The 23,057-nt window shown below is 40.2% G+C and overlaps 1 protein-coding gene across 9 annotated transcripts in view; it reads left to right on the forward strand.

Annotated features, from left to right (window-relative positions):
- Positions 1 to 23,057, forward strand: part of LOC126213145 (zinc finger protein ZFP2-like) — an 83,181-nt gene that overhangs the window by 8,559 nt on the left and 51,565 nt on the right. For 8 of the 9 annotated variants that reach the window (XR_007541085.1, XM_049940764.1, XM_049940772.1 and 5 more), the window contains 2 exons: positions 3 to 65; positions 9,739 to 9,831. Coding sequence is in view for 8 of the 9 variants with exons in the window: in XM_049940764.1 (XP_049796721.1) it covers positions 3 to 65; positions 9,739 to 9,831 (156 nt within the window). In the remaining variant the exon portion in view is untranslated. The remainder of the gene's footprint in view (positions 1 to 2; positions 66 to 9,738; positions 9,832 to 23,057) is intronic. The other variant, XM_049940771.1, reaches the window with a different exon arrangement.

Below are 23,057 nucleotides of genomic sequence, written 5' to 3' on the forward strand. Positions count from 1 at the left end.
AGGTTCAGTTACACACATCTACCATGAAAGTAAAAGAAGAATTGGATGAGCAAGAGAACCAACAGGTAAGTCTAGAATTTGTGACTGTATGAAATTAAGCAGTGTTATGTTATGGCTCAGTTTTGGTGAATATAATATAGATTGGCTTGATGCACTTGTCCACGGTAGTCTACCCTCCACAAACCTCTTAATCTCTGATGACTGTCACCTACTACATCCATTTGAACTTGCTTCTTGTCTTCATGCCATAGTCTCCCTCTACACTTTTTACACTCACATATCCCTCCATTACCAAACTGACTATCCCTAGATGCCTCAGAATTTGTGCTATTAACAGGTCCCTTGTGTTAGTGAAATTGGTCCCTATTTTCCTCCCTCATTTGTTTCGTCTACCCATCAAATCTTCAGTATTCTTCTGTAGCACATTCCAGATGCTTCCATTCTCATCTTGTCTGAATTGCCTATCATTTATGTTTGACTTCCATACAGGGCTGCACTGCAAATATCTTCAGAAAATACTTCCTAACACTTAAATTTATATTAGATGAGAACAGTCCTCTTTATTAGGCACATGTTCCTTGATATTCCTAGTCTTCACTTTATTTCTTTCTTACTTCAGCCATTGTCAGTTACTTTGGTGCCCAAATAGCAAAAGTTGTCTGCTGCTTTTAGTGTCTCATTTTCTAGTTGAAACTCAACATTGACCTATTTCAGCTAGATTCTATTGCTTTTATTGATGTTTGTCATACAATCTCTTCTAGTAATACTATACAATTTTACTCTTTCAGCTTTTACCTCCCACACATCCCTTCATTGACAATTTCAAGATCTGGTTTTGTTGATAGAATTACATTGTCATTGGTAAACACACAGTTTGCTTTACTTTCTTCCAGATTTCCTTTGTGTCTTTGTCATACAGGGTGCATACCAGATGTAGGCTACAAGCCTGTCACATTTCCTACTCAATGCTTCCCTTTCATGTCTTTCAGCTCTTACAACTGGAGTCTGGTTTCTGTGAAAGTTGCAAACAAACTTGGGCTTCCTGTCTATTTATTCTGCTGCTGTCTAAATTCCAAAGAGTGCAGTCAACTCCACATTCTCAAAAGCATTTCAGTAAATCTGCAAAAACTGTAAACACAATTTTCTCTTTCTTTAACTCGTCTAAGGTAAGCCATAGTATCAGTTTTGCCTTGTGTTACATGTTCCTGGTACCCAAAGTGATCTTTAACCCTCTAAAAGCTTTTCCATTCTTGCAAGCATGATATATTAATCTGATGGTCTGGTCCGATAGTATTCACACCTGTTAGCACCTGCCTTTCTTTGAATTTGAATTATTATATTCTGGTTGATGTACAACTTTGTCAGCTATCTCGTACCTTGCACAAAAGTGGAATAATTTTGTCATGGATGGCTTTCCCAAGTATCCCAATAATTCTGAGGGAATGTCATCAACTGCAGTGGCCTTGTTAAGACTTTGCTCTTTCAGTGTTGTATCAAATTCTGGCCATATCCTATTATCTCCAGCCTTGTCTACAACTACTTGCTTTCCCCTTTCTGGAGCAAGTTTGTTCCCCTTTGCCCTACAACCATTCTTGTTTAGCCATATTGCATGTTCTGTTAACATCATTCCAGTAATGTCTGTATTCCCTTTTGTCTGTTTTAATAGCCACATGTTTGTATTTTCTCTTCTCATCAGTTAAATTCAGCATCTCATGAGTTGTTAATGTATTCATACTATGCCTTACTTTTTACCTATGTTTCCTCCTGCCTTCACTGTTTCATCTCAAAGCTGCCTATTCATCACCCAGTGTATACTTATCCTCTATTTATCACTTGTTGCCTAATGCTCATTTTCAAACCATCAATGAGTTTTGGTTCATGCAAGTTTATCTAAATCCCATGTACTTAAATTCTACTTTTACCATTTCAACATCATTACTCTGCAGTTAATAAAAACAACTCTAGCCAGAGCCCACAGCTAGCACTGGAAATGTTTTGTAGTTTATATTCCTGTTTCGAAATCTTTGTTTTTGACATTACATAATCTGCTTGAAACCTTGGTTTCTCCACGTTATTCCACATACACAAGCTTCTTTCATGATACTTGAAACAAGTATTTTCAGTGGCTAATTCATGCAATGTGCAAAATTCTACCAGGCGGCTTCCCCCTTTCAGTCATTTATGCCACTGGATGTTCTCGTAACTATTGTGCATCCTGTTCCTACTACTGAATTTCATTACCTTCTAGAATTGGCTTTCATCTTCTTTAGCTATTGAATAATTACTCATCAAACTTTTTCCTATTCCATTCTTATGCTGGTCTGGTTGCCATACAAATTTCTACCACTGTTGTGTTTCCTTCATGCGTATTTCACCTATGGTAATTCATTGACATTGCTGTTGATAATAGAGTACTCATGTTCCTATTTTCTTGCTCATTACTGGGGCTCCCCCGCATGACTCCTATTTGATTTTTTGTAGATAATCCTGTACTAACCTGATCAGAAGTCTTGTCCTTTCTGCCACTGCACTTCTGCTCTTACTACAACTGAATACAACCTATCAATGTTTCCTTTTTAAAGGCTCTAACCTCCCTAGGCTGTTGTCGTCGTCGTCAGTTCAGAGACTGGTTTCGTGCAGCTCTCCATACTACCCTATCCTCTGCAAGCTTCTTCATATCAAAGTACGTACTGCACTCTACATCTTTCTGACTCTGCTTAGTATATTCATCTTTTGGTCTCTCTCTTTGACTTTTACCCTCCACACAGCCCTCCTATACTAAATGGGGGATCCATTGATGCCTCAGAACATGTCCTACCAACAGATACCTCCTTCTAGTCAAATAGTGCCACAAATTCCTCATCTCCCCGATTCTATTCAGTACCTCCTCATTAGTTACATGATCTACCTATCTAATCTTCACCATTCTTCCGTAGCACCACATTTCAAAAGCTTCTATTCTCCTACACACACACACACACACACACACACACACACACACACACAACACACGTGCAGGGAGCTGCCAAGCTGTGCTCTCAGCTCTCTGAGACTGCGTGCGAGTGAGTGTCTACTGCTGACAAAGGCCTTAATGGCCAAAAGCCTTAATTCTGTGAATCTTTTTATTGTGCCTATCATGACTGAGCATCACTGCTGTATCATGAGTAGCGACTTTCCTTCTCTGGTATTGTTACATTCCATCCTGGATTTTCCATTGTTTGATGTTTGCTTCTATTCTCTTCTTGTTTAAACTGTTTGTCATCCATGTTGTCCACTTCCATACAAGACTACACTCCAAACAAATACTTACAGAAAAGACTTCCCAACACTTAAATCTATACTCAATGTTAACAAATTTGTCTTCTCGAGAAAAGCTTCACTTGCCATTGCCACCCTACATTTTATATCCTGTGTACATTGACCATCATCAGTTATTTTGCTCCCCAAATAGGAAAACTCATATACTACTTTGTGTCTCATTTCCTAATATAAATCTCTTGGCATCACTGATTTATTCAGCTACATTCCATTATCCTCATTTTGCTTTTGTTGATGTTCATCTTACATTCTCCTTTCAAGACACTGTTCCTTCTGTTCAACTGTTCTTCCAGGTACTTCACTGTCTCTGACATAATTAAAATGTAGTCGGCAAACCTCAAAGTCCTTATTTCTTCTCCATGGATTTTAATTTCTGCTCCGAAATTTCTTTTGTTTTCCTCACTGCTTGCTCAGTATACAGATTCAATACCATCAGGGATAGGCTACAACCCTGTCTCACACCCTTCCCAACTGCTCTTTCCCTTTCATGCCCCTTGACTCTTTATAACTGCCATCTGGTTACTGTACAAATTGTAAATAGCCTTTTGTTCCCTGTGTTTGATCCCTGCAACATTCAGAATTTGAGAGTGAGTAATCAAGTTAACATTGTCAAAAGGATTCTTCAAGTCTGCAAATGCTAGAAATATAGGTTTGCTTTTCCTTAATCTGTGTTGTAAGACAAGTTGTAGGGTCAGTATTGCCTCATGTTTTCAAATATTTCTATGAAATCCAAACTGATTTTTCCCAAGGTCAGCTTCTACCAGTTTTTCCATTCATCTGTAATGTATTCGTGTTAGTATTTTGCACCCATGACTTACCAAACTAATAGTTTGTTTATTTTCACGTCTGTCAACACCTTCTTTCTTTGTGATTGGAAATTATATTCTTCTCGAAGTCTGAGGGTATTTCACCTATCTCCTACATCCTACTCACCACATGGTAGAGGTCTGACAGGGCTGGCCTTTCGAATGCTATCAGTAGTTGTAATGGAATGTTGTTTACTTTCAGGGCCTTGTTTCGACTCAGGTCTCTCACTGCTTTGTCAAATTTGTCATGCAGTATCATTTCTCCCATTTCATCTTCATCTACATCCTGTTCTATTTCCATGATATTGCCCTCCAGTATATCACCCTTCTATAGACCCTCTATATAATTCTTCCACCTTTCTGCTTTCTCTTCTTTGCTTAAAACTGGTTTTCCATCTGAGCTCTTGATATTCATCCAAGTGCTTCTCTTTTCTCTAAAGGTCTCTCTAATTTTCCTGTAGGCAACATCTATCTTACCCCTAGTGATGTATGCTTATCCTACTAAGAAATGTACGAGGGCTATTCCGAAAGTAAGGTCCGATCGGTCACGAAATGGAAACGACTATGAAAATCTGATAAAGATTTGCACAGATGTGTTGGGTAGTGTCTCTAGTATAACCCCAGTTAGCATCACGTCGCTCTTCTCATTTCTGAGCTCGCAGTTAGTGCGTAAAGATGTCGAGAAAATAGTGTCTGCCGCCAAGTACGAGGGCCTGGTGAGAAATATCCCCTGAAGCTATGCAGCTAACATTACATAACTGTCGTGCTGTTTCGTCTTCAAGACAATTCTCAGCCGCATTCTGCAGGGGCAATGAAGATGCTCCTGCATCGTTTTCAAATGGAAATGTGAGATTACCCACAATACAGCCCGTAATTGTCTCCCTCTGAGTTTCAGCTCTGGTCACATGAACCGCTGTCTTTGAAGACAACATTTCGGCACAAGACAACGAGCCGTAGGCCAGCGTAGAGAATTGGCGGAGAGCACTGGCGGCTGCCTTCTATAGCGAGGGTATTGGAAAGTTGGTACAACGCTACGATACACGTCTAAGTCGGGTCGGCGACTATGGAGATAAGTAGCTGCAAGGTGTATCTAACTGTTGCAAATAAAACATTTTTGATTTTTACCGTGGTTTCCATTTCGCGACCTATCGGACCTTACTTTCGGAATAGCCCTCGTAATACTCCACACTCATACATATAGACTGCCTGGCATGCTTTTCCTGATAACATCCTCCTGAGTAGACTCTGCCTGGAGATCTGAATGGGGGACTATTTTACCTCCTGAATATTTTGCCTAATGTAATTTCGTGCAGTAGTGCTGCATGCTCTTGAGAAGAAAAACAAAGAGAGCTACAGTTTCGCTTTGCTTTCAGCCATTTGCATTATTGGCACAGGAAGTTGGTTAATGCTACAAGGCCAGGTCAGTTGATAATCCAGACCATTGCTCCTGCAACTGCTGAAAAGTATTTTGCCCCTCTTGAGGATCCATGTCTAAGTTTGATATCTCCTCAGAGAATACTTATTTGTGTTTGCACCTAACACTGTTTTCAATGTTGTTGACATGCAAGCAACCCTGCCTCGGCAGTGTCCATGGGGCTCATTTGGGGTGGGGACGGTGAACTATTGTTTAAAGTGCTGTCTTTGAGCAGGAGCAATAGTTATAGCATGTATATCTGTAGAATTACTTCATTATCTATATGAAGATAAATAACAATTCTGAGAGACTGCATTGGTAAACATACAAAGCAACAGATGAAAACTGTTGCTAGGTCTCAAATTTGAGGCTGTAACTCCTAGTTTCAGGATCAGTTACTTAAACAATTAGCCTAACCAAGCATGCCTCCAGGGCTGCCAAGGGGATTTCACTTGTGTGTCCTCATAGATTTTCGTCTTTGGTTCAGGATTTGAAGGTCAGTGGCCAACCAATTATTTGGTAAAGCAGTATGATACCATTCTCCATAAAAGTAGAAACAAGAAATGCATTTGGCAATTGGGTGATTTGTGAGTGCTGGCAAGTGTAAAAAATGTATTATATAGTTGTCTGTAGCTGAGTGCATAGGGTAATATTATTATAATCATAAAATTGGTGGTTCTGATCACACTAAGTGCTACCAGTTCTTTTAGTTTTATTTAAATTCCATATGTAAAGCAAATGGTAATTTTAATTCATGCTGATTCATACTTTTCTAACAGTTATTTTTAGTTAAAAGTTACATAAAAATGTGAGTATTGTTAAAAAATTACGTTTTGGTACAAAAATGGAGAGCATCAAATTGAAAATAAATAAATCTCGCATAAATGTATCAAAATTTTTGTTTTAATATGTTGAATGATGAAAAAATATGTAATTTTTACCAAACCATTACAATTCAGTATTTGTTAAATTTGCAGTTTGTTAGTAGATATGGAAGTTTTTAAAAAGTAGTAGTTCCTACTAGGAGATTCAAACCAGCAACTTTTTGATTAAGGCACTTATATGGTATTCTTCCAATTACCAGCAATTGTGTTAATAAACAGGAAATGTTTTGTAGTAGGCAGCACTAAGAAGTCTTCTGATCTTCAAAGTCAAATTTTTTTTAGTTTGGTTACTGCCTAGTGCTGGTTTAGGAAATTGATGTTCCAGCACTAAACTCCAAATACTGTAAATCTGAAGGAAATTGAAGAGGATGATCTGCAAGATACCCTTTTTAGTCAAGTTCTTATTGTCACAGGTATGTGTCCATAATGGTTAAGGTGGCAGCCCATAAAATGCAAGAAATCCAGGTTTAACTTATCAGTGCAGTCAAAATAAATTTTTACATCTGTTGTTAGACAAATCTCTAATATTAGACAGTCACTAGATCACTATGTGAATGTTTCTGATTAGCTTAAATCACCCGGTATTCAAAATTGTATTGGCTGATTGCATTCAGCAGAACAATGAGTGAATAGAGTAGTCAATTTTACTTGATGAATGACTGTAGGATTCATTTTTATTCATGCAGAGGAACTGTTCTCTTTCCAAAATCATATAGGAGAACAAAATTATCTGCTGTTTAGGTCTTTTGCTCCAAACATGTTTGCTGTGCCTTTTCTTACGACCTGAAATGACCTGTGCATTTTTATATTCCCATGCAACGCCACTGTTCCATAAAATAACAGTTCCATTGCCAGAAGTGATCCTGCAACATTCACTCGTTTTATTTCATCTGATGGCTGCCCCTTCAGGTCTAGTGGTCAATTGTGCAGAAAAAGTTTGGTTTTTACTTCTCCCTCCTGTCCCCACTTTAGTCAATTATGTATCTGTCATTTTAGTATCTGTGCTGTAGTAAGAAATGTGAAATGCATTTTTATGTTCTTTAGTGGAGAAAATTTCTAAGGCAAAGTATTGTATTTATGTCTTTTGTGTTACTGTATTCTGTTTTGCTACCATCTGCATCATTGTCAACTATCAACTGTAGAGATGTCCTTGATCCCCTTTCTAACATTTTTGTTAAGAAGTTCTGGGGTTTTCGTTTTTTGTTCCATGTTTTGCAAGATATGATTTTGCTTATAAATTAATGGAAGGCTTCTTATATAAGCTGTCTTGGTGGTTCTCATATGTTCAACTTTTGGTTGGCCATGGGGATTCAGGGGATTTAGCTTCATTTTAATTTGCTGTACAGATATCTGCTGTCATGTAACTATGTAATGTTGTTAACATTTGCAGGTCCTCACTGTATTCCACAACATTCTCAATGCTGTGGGTGTATTGGCTGTTATGTCATGTCTGATCACTTTACCAGGTTTGTTAGGCAGAAGTATGTTCCTGTCTTCCAGAGTTTGTTTTTAACAGTGGCAATCTGTGATGCTTCAGTAGTCCAGTGCTCATGTTCCAATCTCTGTATTTAGAGAATTTATTATTTTGGGCATGTCTATTACTAACAGAATAGATATTTTCCTGTTGTGTGGTTTTTCTAAACAGTTACACAGGCTAATTTTGGGAAAACATGTTTCATAGATTTTCACAGGAATTTTTGTTTTCACAGCTGTGCTAATGTCACAGGACATCATTTTGAGATGAAAGAGTTCAGTTTGTCCTCTCAAAATTTAGATCTGCATTTTCCATGGATTCTCTAAATCTCTTCAATGAAATGGATGGACAGCATGGCTGATGTTGTCTATATTTGGTCAACCTCATGTCATGTTGTATTTTATTGATGTAATTTTCCTCCAAATCTTTTTCACTGTTTGAATTCATGCATCTTCAGTTATGTAGCTGACAAGTATATATATCCTGTCACTGCAGTATGATAGAGGATTTTCATTTGTATACAATATTTACCAGACTATTTCCTAAGCATTAATGTACTATGGTGGGTGGATGTTGGAACTCAAATAGTTACTTTTTCCACATCACATTTGACACTTCAAAATTATTTTTTCCTCACATTTGATACTTACCTGCATGCAGATTCCAAATTTCAGTAACATTCGATGAGATAAATGCAGATTTATCTTATGGTCCAGTGCTGATTTTTCATGATAATGTATTACTGCCTGTGTTCTGTGGTGCATCTTTCTAGTAGGTCCTCGGCATGGAATATCTGATTTTGTAGCTAATTATTTCTAGTTTTCCTTCCAGTGTTGTGTACAATGCCACTGTTAGTTAATGAAACTCTGGATCTTGTCTTGAATGCATATACACTTTTCTAAGAGTAAGAGGATTGCTTATTGAATGGGTGTGAGGCTACAAATTCAAGTGTTCTGGGTTCCATCCCAGGCATCATCTGTCACTTTTTCACATGGAAATTGTCTATGTGGAAAATGACAGTTTCCATTCCATTGTGAAGCTCTAGGTCCTCATGTAACTTACTGTATCAGTGAGTTCAAAAGTTGGAGGAAGCCAGTGGTGTACCACACCCAGTAAGACAATGTCTAACAGAGCACTAAGGTGTTAATAACTAACTCCAGGTTGTTGAAAGCTTTACTTTTACTTCAGTTTTGCATTAGTTCTTGTGACATTAGACATGTATTTGCCTCAGTACCAAAATTTGGTGACCTACACTTAGATCTGCATTTACCTGCTTATTGTCTTTACAGGTGGTTTTCTGACCTAAAAAATGCATTCTGCATATAACCTGCTAGCTGCTTAGTTTCTTCTTGACCATAGTGCCCTCATTGGCTTTGCATAAGTACCCTATCATCTTTCACTGAATAACATAGGTCAGAAAATAGGGAGCTGAGATCATCATACAATCAAAAAATGTTCATATTGGAGCCTTCACCTTGGCACATTCAGGGGGGGGGGGAGAGAGAGAGAGAGGGGGGGGGAGTAGTAGTAGTAGTAGTAGTAGTAGTAGCTGCTTGGCAAGGATGAAATAATTTCTGTTTGGTTGATATCTGATGTGTCTACCTCCAAAGTAAACAGAACTTTGACATCATATGTTCGTCATGTTTTTCTGACATTTCCTACATCGTGTAGGACCACCTCAGTATGAATCAATTGGAATGAAAGTAAATCTAATTTAATGTGACACATATTCTTGTTACCTAATGTCAGTAAGTGAACACATGTGACCAATAGCTTTTTAGCCCCACTATATGTGTAACACAAGAACAGAAGCTTTGAATATGCCATTCTTTCTTTTTTCAGTTTCTTCAAGATCCACCAAGGATTGTAATGCCTAGTCTTCGTATACAGCAAGACCTAGAACTGAAACGGGATTTAGATGGCATTGAGCATGATGTAAGTTTTCACATCGGTGATGCATTGTACATGAAGTATTGTATGGATATCATGAAATGCATTTGCTGCAGTAAATTCCAGTGATCATAAATGATGAATCATTAAAACCTAGGATATTAGCACTTCTCCAGAATTTTTATAGTATTTCAGTTGACTGTAGGTATATTGTTCTACATCTACATTTATACTCCGCAAACCACCCAACGGTGTGTGGCGGAGGGCACTTTACATGCCACTGTCATTACCTCCCTTCCCTGTTCCAATCGCGTATGGTTCGCGGGAAGAACGACTGTCTGAAAGCCTCCGTGCGCGCTCTAATCTCTCTAATTTTACATTCGTGATCTCCTCGGGAGGTATTAGTAGGGGGAAGCAATATATTCGATACCTCATCCAGAAACGCACCCTCTCGAAACCTGGCGAGCAAGCCACACCGCGATGCAGAGCGCCTCTCTTGCAGAGTTTGCCACTTGAGTTTATTAAACATCTCCGTAATGCTATCACGGTTACCAAATAACCCTGTGACGAAACGCGCCACTCTTCTTTGGATCTTCTCTATCTCCTCCGTCAACCCGATATGGTACAGATCCCACACTGATGAGCGATACTCAAGTATAGGTCGAACGAGTGTTTTGTAAGCCACCTCCTTTGTTGATGGACTACATTTTCTAAGCACTCTCCCAATGAATCTGAACCTGGTACCCGCCTTACCAACAATTAATTTTATATGATCATTCCACTTCAAATCGTTCCGCACGCATACTCCCAGATATTTTACAGAAGTAACTGCTACCAGTGTTTTTTCCGCTATCATATAATCATACAATAAAGGATCCTTCTTTCTATGTATTCGCAATACATTACATTTGTCTATCTTAAGGGACAGTTGCCACTCCCTTCACCAAGTGCCTATCCGCTGCAGATCTTCCTGCATTTCGCTACAATTTTCTAATGCTGCAACTTCTCTGTATACTACAGCATCATCTGCGAAAAGCCGCATGGAACTACCGACACTATCTACTAGGTCATTTATATATATTGTGAAAAGCAATGGTCCCATAACACTCCCCTGTGGCACACCAGAGGTTACTTTGTCTGTAGACGTCTCTCCATTGATAACAACATGCTGTGTTCTGTTTGCTAAAAACTCTTCAATCCAGCCACACAGCTGGTCTGATATTCCGTAGGCTCTTACTTTGTTTATCAGGCGACAGTGCCGAACTGTATCGAACGCCTTCCGGAAGTCAAGAAAAATAGCATCTACCTGGGAGCCCGCATCTAATATTTTCTGGGTCTCATGAACAAATAAAGATAGTTGGGTCTCACACGATCGCTGTTTCCGGAATCCATGTTGATTCCTACATAGTAGATTCTGGGTTTCCAAAAACGACATGATACTCGAGCAAAAAACATGTTCTAAAATTCTACGACAGATCGACGTCAGAGATATAGGTCTATAGTTTTGCGCATCTGCTCGACGACCCTTCTTGAAGACTGGGACTACCTGTGCTCTTTTCCAATCATTTGGAACCTTCCGTTCCTCTAGAGACTTGCGGTACACGTCTGTTAGAAGGGGGGCAAGTTCTTTCACGTACTCTGTGTAGAATCGAATTGGTATCCCGTCAGGTCCAGTTGACTTTCCTCTGTTGAGTGATTCCAGATGCTTTTCTATTCCTTGGACACTTATTTCGATGTCATCCATTTTTTCGTTTGTGCGAGGATTTAGAGAAGGAACTGCAGTGCGGTCTTCCTCTGTGAAACAGCTTTGGAAAAAGGTGTTCAGTATTTCAGCTTTACGCGTGTCATCCTCTGTTTCAATGCCATCATCATCCTGGAGTGTCTGGATATGCTGTTTCGAGCCACTTACTGATTTAACGTAAGACCAGAACTTCCTAGGATTTTCTGTCAAGTCGGTACATAGAATTTTACTTTCGAATTCACTGAACGCTTCACGCATAGCCCTCCTTACTAAACTTTGACATAGTTTAGCTTCTGTTTGTCTGAGAGGTTTTGGCTGCGTTTAAACTTGGAGTGAAGCTCTCTTTGTTTTCGCAATAGTTTCCTAACTTTGTTGTTGTACCACGGTGGGTTTTTCTCGTCCCTCAGTTTTACTCGGCACGTACCTGTTTAAAACGCATTTTACGATTGCCTTGAACTTTTTCCATAAACACTCAACATTGTCAGTGTCGGCACAGAAATTTTCGTTTTGATCTGTTAGGTAGTCTGAAATCTGCCTTCTATTAATCTTGCTAAACAGATAAACCTTCCTCCCTTTTTGTATATTGCTATTGACTTCCATATTCAGGGATGCTGCAACGGCCTTATGATCACTGATTCCCTGTTCTGCACATACAGAGTCGAAAAGTTCGGGTCTGTTTGTTATCAATAGGTCCAAGATGCTATCTCCACGAGTCGGTAATTTTCGGATAGTGCACTCAGTATAATGTCACTCTATGCTCTGTCCCTACCACCTGTCCTAAACATCTGAGTGTCCCAGTCTATATCTGGTAAATTGAAATCTCCACCTAAGACTATAACATGCTGAGAAAATTTATGTGAAATATATTCCAAATTTTCTCCCAGTTCTGCCACTAATGCTGCTGAGTCGGGAGGTCGGTAAAAGGAGCCAATTATTAACCTAGCTCAGTTGTTGAGTGTAACCTCCACCCATAATAATTCACAGGAACTATCCATTTCTACTTCACTGCAGGATAAACTACTACTAACAGCGACGAACACTCCTCCACCGGTTGCATGCAATCTATCCTTTCTAAACACCGTCTGTACCATTGCAAAAATTTCGGCAGAATTTATTTCTGGCTTCAGCCAGCTTTCTGTACCTATAACGATTTCAGCTTCGGTGCTTTCTATCACGCTTGAAGTTCCGGTACTTTACCAACACAGCTTCGACAGTTGACAATTACAATACCGATTGCTGCTTGGTCCCCGCATGTCCTGACTTTGCCCCGCACCCGTTGAGGCTGTTGTCCTTTCTGTACTTGCCCAAGGCCATCTAACCTAAAAAACCGCCCAGCCCACGCCACACAACCCCTGCTACCCGCGTAGCCGCTTGTTGCGTGTAGTGGACTCCTGACCTATCCAGCGGAACCCGAAACCCCACCACAGTATGGCGGAGTGTAATGGTATTTCAATGAAACTTGTAGGAAACATAAGTTTATTAACTGTAACACATGGTAATTTTATTGTACATGTAAATAATGAATGCCTCAAATTCGTTCTTGGAACAAATGTACCAAAGATGACTTCCTTGCAGCAGCTGTCAATTTATTTGTCTCTGTCAGAGTTCTATAATAGAAAAGATGTAAGAGGTAAAGCAATCAACTGTAAGCAGTATGTTATCAGACAAGTATTGTATTTGTCATACTATTTCTTTTCTCTGAAGTATTTAATGCAAAACATACTGCGTTACTGGAATTCTGTTTGCTCTATGTAAAGACAATGGGTTTATCCAGTATGCATGACATAAATTTACAGTGTAATGGAACATTGCTTATCCCAAACTGCTTGCAAAGAGAAAACATTGTGATAGCAAGAATTCTTGTAAACAGCATTAAATTTAGCACATTACAGTGATAGCGTGTGAAATTCCATATTCATTTAATTAACTATCACCATAGTGTACTAAATTTAATGCTGATGAAGGTTTCTCAGGTCTTCAGCTGCATGGTAGTGTTGATATCTCGCAACGTTTCAGGAATTGTCATACTGCCCATCTTCTGGCGAAGTGTCGAGATTGGTGGAGAGCGGGTTATTTATATGTGCGGTCACCTCCATCCACAAGACCTTGGGTAGCCGCGGTGGACCAGTGGCGTGCACACAGTGATGGCGATGATAGTCGCCCTTGGCAGCCATGTTTGGTTCTCGGTGTAAGCATTCTGTCTACGTCCGTGGCGGAGGACGTTGACGGGTAAGCTCCCAATGGACTGCCACTATCGCAGAGTTCCACGCTGCACCGAGTTGAGATCCCTCATCTCTGTTGACCAGATTTTTGCGAGTCCTTACTTCTATGGATCCTTTGATAATGCTTTCCCAGAAGCCAGATGCTCGGCACTGTACCCTTGTGTTTTCGAAGTTGAAGGTGTGTTTTTCATTTATGCTGTATTTTGCTTTGGCTGATTTTTCTGTGTGGCCTAGTCGCACACATCTGATATGTTCTTCACAGCGTTTAGATATACAGTGCTGTGTTTGCCCAATGTATTGTTTTACGCATTTGCATGGTATGCTTTATACTCCTGGTGTGTTAAGGATCAGCAGGCCTTTGGCAGTACCTAGGAGCTCCCTAACTTCGGTGGTGGTTGGAGAACGGTTTTGATATTATATTTGCCCAGAAATAGTGCAATTTTGGCTGAGAGCGTAACCGTGTACGGAAGGAAAGTGAGTCGTTTGTCTCCTTCTAGTTCATCATAATCTGGGATTCTCACTGCTTCCTTATTCCTTTTAAGTGCCCTGTTGATCTGCGTTTCACTGTAGCAATTTTGGAGGAAGACTTCCCTCAGGTGTTGCAGCTCGGATGGTTAGCTGTCTTAGTTGCAGATGACATGCGCCCTATTTACCAGCGTGGTAAGTACTGTTTGGCCGGCCGGTGTGGCCGAGGGTTCTAGACGCTGCAGTCTGGAACCGCACGACCGCTACGGTCGCAGGTTTGAATCCTGCCTCAGGCATGGATGTGTGTGATGTCCTTAGGTTAGTTATGTTTAAGTAGTTCTGAGTTCTAGGGGACTGATGACCACAGCAGTTAAGTTCCATAGTGCTCAGAGCCATTTAAGTACGGTTTGTCTTTGTGCTGGATGGTGGCAGCTAGTTGCATGAAGGTATAGGTCTGTGTGTGTCTTCTTCCTATGTACTGCATGGCCTAGTGAACCATCTGCCTTCCTCTTAATTAAAATATTAAGGAAGGGGAGGTATCCATTTTCCTCCATTTCCGTTATAAATTTGGTGTTCGGATGGATGCTGTTGAGGTGTTCCTGAAAGTCATCTAGCACCTGTTTTCCATGTCCGCATATAACAAAAGTGTCGTGGACATAGCGGAAGAAGTGCTTTGGTTTCTGTCTGGCACTTTGAAGGGCCACCTCCTTGAAATGTTCGATATAGAGGTTTGAATTCACAGGAGTCAGTGGAAAGCCCATGGCCACATTGTCAATCTGTTCAATGAATTCCCTGTGGTGCTGAAAGTAGGTTGTTAGTGCTTGTTCGAAAAGGCTGACTTTGTGGTTGTGCTGGGCTACAAGTGTCAAGGAGTCTTGAAGGACACTTTCGTGAAAAGCGACGTCATGTTGAGGCTCACGAGTAGGTCCTCGATTTGTAGTAGCATGTCCCTGAGTATTTTTACAAATTTGGCTGAGTTTCTCACATGGTGGCTGCAGTGTCCCACAAGGGGTTGGAGCAGTGTTGCTAGCCATTTAGCAAGTCCTTAACTGTGAGAGTTGGAGTCTGCAATCGGTCGAGAGGTACCCCTTCCTTATGGATCTTTGGGAGTCCACAGAGGTGTGGCATTGCTGGCACTCTAGGGTACAGCCACTTCTTCATTGGCTCAGGTAAGCCAGATTTCTTCAGCAGAGTTATCATCTTTCTATTCATCGTCAGGGTTGGATCCTTCTTCAGCCTCTTTTAGGCCTCGTGTTGTGGCAGTAGGTTTATTTTCTACCGGTACTCGGCAGTGCTTAATAGCACTGTAGCATTCCCTTTATCTGCTGGTAGGATCGTTACTTCAGTCATCTCAAAGGGACCAGAGAACTGCTCGTTCTTCCGCAGATACATTATTTGTAGGCAACTGAGATCTGTCGATTGTTCTGGAAGATTCCCACCTGACTTCCTCTGCTTCCTCCTTTGGAAGCCCTTACTGCTTCTTCCACACCACTATAATGTCTGGTTTCAGGTTTGTTCTGGGGATAGGGGCAAAATTCAGTTCTTTCTTGAGGACTGCGATTGTGGCAGCGTCCAGTTCTTTTCCAGCCAAATTGATCATGGCTCTGATGTCATTCATCTCCTTTTTTGTCAAAAACGTCGCAAGATATCAATGCTACCACCCGGCTGGAGACCCAATAAACCTTCAACAGTCTTTGCCGGGAAAGCAAACAATCAAATTTAATGCTGTTTACAAAAATTTGTAACACATACTAGAAATCTATTCTTTGTAACAGTATCCAGCTCTGTGGACTAAGATCAGTTGTGGTGAATATTGGAATTTTTACTGGGTAGACATGATTGGAAAATTAAGAGAAGGGAACTGAAACATTTCAGATGTGGGATTAGAGAATGCCACTGAAAATTAAGTGAACTTACAAGGAATATGGAGTCCTCAGTAGAACTGTTAAGGAATGAAATGTACAGAAAATGCTGACTAAAAGAAGGGACAGGATGAAAGGATAAGTGTTAAGACATCAGGTAGTGAACTAATCAGATGTGTTTCCATCTCACTTGGGGAAAAATGCTACTATTACACATATCAAATAGGAACTTTAAATATGTTGTTGTTGTGGTCTTCAGTCCTGAGACTGGTTTGATGCAGCTCTCCATGCTACTCTATCCTGTGCAAGCTTCTTCATCTCCCAGTACCTACTGCAACCTACATCCTTCTGAATCTGCTTAGTGTATTGATCTCTTGGTCTCCCTCTACGGTTTTTACCCTCCACGCTGCCCTCCAATGCTAAATTTGTGATCCCTTGATGCCTCAAAACATGTCCTACCAACCGATCCCTTCTTCTAGTCAAGTTGTGCCACAAACTTCTCTTCATTAAATAGAATGTAGTTAATTTTTATGTTAGTTACATAGTCAATAGTGGCACCTCATCACGCATTTGCAACTCTAAACTAGTAGATAAAGAAGTGCTTTTTTGAGGAGGATATAGTGTAATTCAGTACACAGCAAGATTTGGACAATGTACTATTTATTCCAATATATATCTTGCAAAATCAGTGTGGCAACAAAATAGGAGGCATTAGAGCTAATATAGATGCTTCCTGGCAATTGTTCTCCCCAACCACCACCTTGATATGGAGTAGGAAAGAGTGAAGTAATGGATGTAGTGGTACCAGTTGTACCCTCTTCCATGCACCATTGGGTGACTAGTCTGGTGTAAATGTAGGTGTACAAAGAATCGGATATTAATAGGCAGGGATATGGACTCTAATCATACATTTATTATGAGAGAATAAGGAACCCATTTCTTAAAGATCACAGTACTCACAGACAATGATTGAACAGCACTGTGAGGGTGTTCAACAACATCGTCATCATTGTTCAAGTGTGTTCAACATAGTACTTGATAAATTAACAGTGATACATTGAATGGGAAAATCTGTGCCTGGCACTGTCATAGTAAATTCCAGAGCTAAAATGGTTGTCCATAGCATGCATGAAAGTTGGTCTGTAGAGCATTACCTGAGGAAACAGGTTGAGAACTGTTGACACATGGGTACAAGCTACAGCTGAATTTAAAGCACTAGAACATTAGTAGATCAATAACATTGAAATTATGAAAATGATCGTGTGTAAAATCACAATCTACAGTAAAATTAAAACTGAGGCTTGTGATCTATACTGTCTACAAAAGTACTTTGGTATTGACACTAGAGCAGGAACACATGGAGATGCAAAATGCAGTTGCCTCACTCTTCCTTGACTGTTTGTATGATCTGACGTTTCATTGAACACACTCTAATTTGCATACTAATCAGTGTACAAAGGTGGAAGTGGGTTCTGGAGGAGTTGCACTACATTCTCATTTTAGATTTGTTTGTGGCAATTAATTTGTAGTTTTATATGCAGAATATTTTCGAAAATCCATTATCTAATGTTCCTGAAAATTTGACTCGTAGGGAAACTTCGTTACTGAGTTTAAATGACCAAATTGTGTTAACAAAATACTTAGAATATATCTCATTTTAAACAGCTCCAAACTCTGTCAGAGATGTCTAACATAAGATTAATTTAAATTAAACATTGTGTGATGCTCTGCTCATGTGATAAGGTATCAGTCATCTGTTTTGTTGAAACACAGCACAGCATTTATGGTTAACATGACATTACATTTTCTGATCAAACATTACAAATCTTTGTAGCAAGAAAGTTACCCATTTTGGTAGAGGTATGGAAATTTAAGTATGAAAGTAAGAATAATAGTGATAACATCGTTCACTACCTTCTAATTACAACAATTATGATTCAAAATATTAAGATTTTGTTAGCGTCACTAGTGCTGAATTCCTGAGGTGCACTTCATTTGATTGTAGTTGCCAATAAAAGCCTTCTTAGTAATGAAAATACAATCTGCTCTGCAGGTAAATACACCACACATTCTGTGGTAATTTTCTTAACAGCTTCATTACTGAGTTCCCCAACTGGACAGTGTACCTTTTTTACTGGTTTCATCAATGTTTTGCAACATAATCTTCAATTTAGGCCCATATCAATTCTGTTGGGTTGAAGTGCCAGTGAGAAGTTATCAGCCTAATTATTTTATGCCTGTATGTTTTTGTCAACCGGTAAGTTTTTGTATGTGGCCAACTGGTTTATTGAGAGGTATTGGATTTATATGCTATATCTTTTCAAATTTTTCGCTTACTTCCACTTACGGATGCTGAAGCCAATAATTTCCTCTTTTTATTTTAGCGTAAGTTTCTCATCAACAACAGTACATTTGGGAGTACTATCAACAAAAGGTGTTGATGATGTAGGCAGATTATGCACAAACCATTTCTCTCAACTGATTTTATATTGCAATGCCTTGAACAAGAGTGAGATTGCTATGTTGTTGTTGTGGTCTTCAGTCCTGAGACTGGTTTGATGATGCAGCTCTCCATGCTACTCCATCCTGTGCAAGCTTCATCTCCCAGTGCCTACTGCAGCCTACATCCTTCTGAATCTGCTTAGCATATTCATCTCTTGGTCTCCCTTTACGATTTTTACCCTCCACGCTGCCCTCCAGTACTAAATTGGTGATCCCTTAATGCCTCAGAACATGTTCCACCAACCTATCCCTTCTTCTGGTCAAGTTGTGCCACAGACTCCTCTTCTCCCCATTTGTATTCAACACCTCCTCATTAGTTATGTGATCTACCCATCTAATCTTAAGCATTATTCTGTAGCACCACATTTCGAAAGCTTCTATTCTCTTCTTGTCTAAACTATTTATCGTCCATGTTTCACTTCCATACATGGCTACAAGCCATACAAATACTTTCAGAAACGACTTCCTGACACTTACATCTATACTCGATGTTAACAAATTTCTCTTCAGAAACTCTTTCCTTGCTATTGCCAGTCTACATTTTATATCCGCTCTACTTCGACCATCATCAGTTATTTTGCTCCCCAAATAGCAAAACTCCTTTACTACTTTAAGTGTCTCATTTCCTAATCTAATTCCCTCAGCATCACCTGACTTAATTCGACTCCATTCCATTATCCTTGTTTTGCTTTTGTTGATGTTCATCTTATACCATCCTTTCAAGACACTGTCCATTTCATTCAACTGCTCTTCCAGGTCCTTTGCTTACAATGTCATCAGCGAACCTCAAAGTTTTTATTTCTTCTCCATGGATTTTAATACCTACTCTGAACTTCTCTTTTGTTTCCTTTACTGTTTGCTCAATATACAGATTGAATAGCATTGGGGAGAGGCTACAACCTCGTCTCACTCCCTTCCCAACCACTCCTTCCCGTTTATGTCCCTCGACTCTTATAACTGCCATCTGCTTTCTGTACAAATTGTAAATAGCCTTTCACTCACTGTACCACCTTCAGAATTTGAAAGACAGTATTCCAGACAACATTGTCGAAAGCTTTCTCTAAGTCTACAAATGCTAGAAATGTATTGATATATCCACTGAATAACATTTGCTGAAGTGGCTTTTACAGAGTGTTTCAAAAATGACCGGTATATTTGAAACGGCAATAAAAACTAAACGAGCAGCGATAGAAATACACCGTTTGTTGCAATATGCTTGGGACAACAGTACATTTTCAGGTAGACAAACTTTCGAAATTACAGTAGTTACAATTTTCAACAACAGATGGCGCTGCGGTCTGGGAAACTCTATAGTACAATATTTTCCACATATCCACCATGAGTAGCAATAATATGGCGTATTCTCTGAATGAAATTACCCGAAACCTTTGACAACGTGTCTGGCGGAATGGCTTCACATGCAGATGAGATGTACTGCTTCAGCTGTTCAATCGTTTCTGGATTCTGGTGGTACACCTGGTCTTTCAAGTGTCCCCACAGAAGTCACAGGGGTTCATGTCTGGCGAATAGGGAGGCCAATCCAAGCCGCCTCCTGTATTTTTCGGATAGCCCAAAGCAATCACACGATCATCGAAATATTCATTCAGGAAATTAAAGACGTCGGCCGTGCGATGTGGCCGGGCACCATCTTGCATAAACCACAAGGTGTTCGCAGTGTCGTCTAAGGCAGTTTGTACCGCCACAAATTCACGAAGAATGTCCAGATAGCGTGATGCAGTAATCGTTTCGGATCTGAAAAATGGGCCAATGATTCCTTTGGAAGAAGTGGCAGCCCAGACCAGTACTTTTTGAGGATGCAGGGACGATGGGACTGCAACATGGGGCTTTTCGGTTCCCCATATGCGCCAGTTCTGTTTATTGACGAAGCCGTCCAGGTAAAAATAAGCTTCGTCAGTAAACCAAATGCTGCCCACATGCATATCGCCGTCATCAATCCTGTGCACTATATCGTTAGCGAATGTCTCTCGTGCAGCAATGGTAGCGGCGCTGAGGGGTTGCCGCGTTTGAATTTTGTATGGATAGAGGTGTTAACTCTGGCGCATGAGACGATACGTGGACGTTGGCGTCATTTGGACCGCAGCTGCAACACGACGAACGGAAACCCGAGGCCGCTGTTGGATCACCTGCTGCACTAGCTGCGCGTTGCCCTCTGTGGTTGCCGTACGTGGTCGCCCTACGTTTCCAGCACGTTCATCCGTCACGCTCCCAGTCCGTTGAAATTTTTCAAACAGATCCTTTATTGTATCGCTTTTCGGTACTTTGGTTACATTAAACCTCCGTTGAAAACTTCATCTTGTTCCAACAACACTGTGTTCTAGGCGGTGGAATTCCAACACCAGAAAAATCGTCTGTTCTAAGGAATAAACCATGTGTTCTACAGCACACGTGCACGTTGTGAACAGCACACGCTTACAGCAGAAAGACGACGTACAGAATGGCGCACCCACAGACTGCGTTGTCTTCTATATCTGTCACATCACTTGCAGCGCTATCTGTTGTTGAAAATGGTAACTACTGTAATTTCGAAAGTTTGTCCGCCTGAAAATGTACTGTTGTCCCAAGCATATTGCAACAAACGGTGTATTCCCATCGCTGCTCGTTTAGTTTTTATTGCCGTTTCATATATACCGGTCATTTTTGAAACACCCTGTAGCATTAAGCACTGCACAGTCCACAACTGCTAACAGTAATGACAGGTAACATTGCAACTAGAAGTATATGAATTGAATGCAAACAAAATACCATAGTGCAGTGAATGCTTCCAAAGGACAGAGAGCTGCCTAAAACTGAACTGTACTGCACTTGGGAAATATATTGGCAGTGTGGTGAAGGTATATCCCTTGGGATAGACTGAATGTATGCTCTGCAGTCTTTGCATGTATTACCACACCATTTCATTTCTAGTTGCCAGTCCTAAAGTAATTCTAAATAGAGTTCAATTAAATTACCCTGTTGCTTTCTAGAACCAGGTCCTTGATTGTCACACAGGCAGTCAATGCAAAATAATTTTTGCAGGCTGAAAATCTTGGATGTTATCTTGCGTCCAGTGCAAGACACTATTGTTGATTGGAGAGGAGGAGAAGTCAAAGATTACCAGAACAATAATACATTGCCCAGAAATGGGTGTCAAATGCCTGAACTCATTTGCTCTAAAGCTGTGAGTGTGAGAAGAAGTTAAGTTGATAAATGCGGGCAACAATAGGCGGATGTAGGCTGAACACGAGTGATAAAAGGTGTGTGGATAGGAAAAGCACAACACTGCAACGTGAGGCAAACTTGGGTCACCAGACGATGGTCAGAGTCTGTGCTGTGCTGTGAAGTAACAGTGTAGCAGAGAGCTGTTAGTGTCTCTGCAAAGAGCACAGTGAAATGTACCACAAGGTGGAATCATGGGAATGTGGGTTAGAAAAGCTGATCAGCAAATTATATCTTTGTATTACTGATTTGCACAAGCTGTATTAATTTGAATATTCTTTGTCATTTTCTTGAAGGTCTGTTGGGAGTATCTTGTCACGGATTCTATCAGTGAGGATCCAAGACTAAATTTGGTGTGGGATGATCTTGAGAATATTGCAAGCATTTACATCACTAATATTGCATGTAGATTGAGAAAAGTTATCCCCTAGTTGAAAGCTAATTGAAATAATCATACATTGTGAGTTTTCTAGAGATCAGCAGTATATTAGTAACCAGCTGAGTTCGTGGCATTGCTGGGGTAGGTATTTATTCCAATCTGTTAGTCCATCTTCTCCTCCCACGTTCATTCCATCTCCTCCGTTGCCACTCTTTTTGTCTCCCCCTCGCCCACTATTTTTCCATCTTGTCACCTACTCTCTCTGCCTGTCTCGTCCTTGCCCTTTATCTCTGCCCCTCAACTTCTCCTCAAGGTGTGCAGTACACCTATGAGCTCCTTTGCAGGCAGAATGACATACCTGTCTAATTACAGTGTCATGTAGCAATTGTATTCCAGCTACCACCTTGAAAAAAAAAAGTATTAGTCAGCAATATGAAGCACATACCAAGCAGTAGTAGGAATGAACTATTTCTTATGACTAGACACAGCCATGTTCCAGTTAAAGTTGTGCTCAATGCTATGGGATGGTGGAAACTTGTTGTTAACAAAATTAAATTTTTTTGTTGATGAGAAAGCAATGACATTGCAGAGGCAAAGGGTGAAAGAATACACAAAACAAATATTAAATGTCTGATTTTCTGTATGCAAGCTATGGCAAGAATAAGAATATGTAATACTGAGATGAGTGAAATCGGAATATCTATGCCAAAGGAAAAGCAGTAACATGTACACAACATAAATTCCTGGCCAATGTGATAAATGTGTAGTATGGCAGAAATTCTGTGAGCTTATGAACAATCCAAAAAGGTACCAACTTTGCTAGAGGTTAATAGCTTATGTTGAAGAGAAATGGATAGCAGAGCTAGCAAACAGTCCGACAAGGG

Source organism: Schistocerca nitens, chromosome 11 (assembly GCF_023898315.1).
Source record: "Schistocerca nitens isolate TAMUIC-IGC-003100 chromosome 11, iqSchNite1.1, whole genome shotgun sequence".
Classification (NCBI taxonomy): Eukaryota; Metazoa; Arthropoda; class Insecta; order Orthoptera; family Acrididae; genus Schistocerca; species Schistocerca nitens.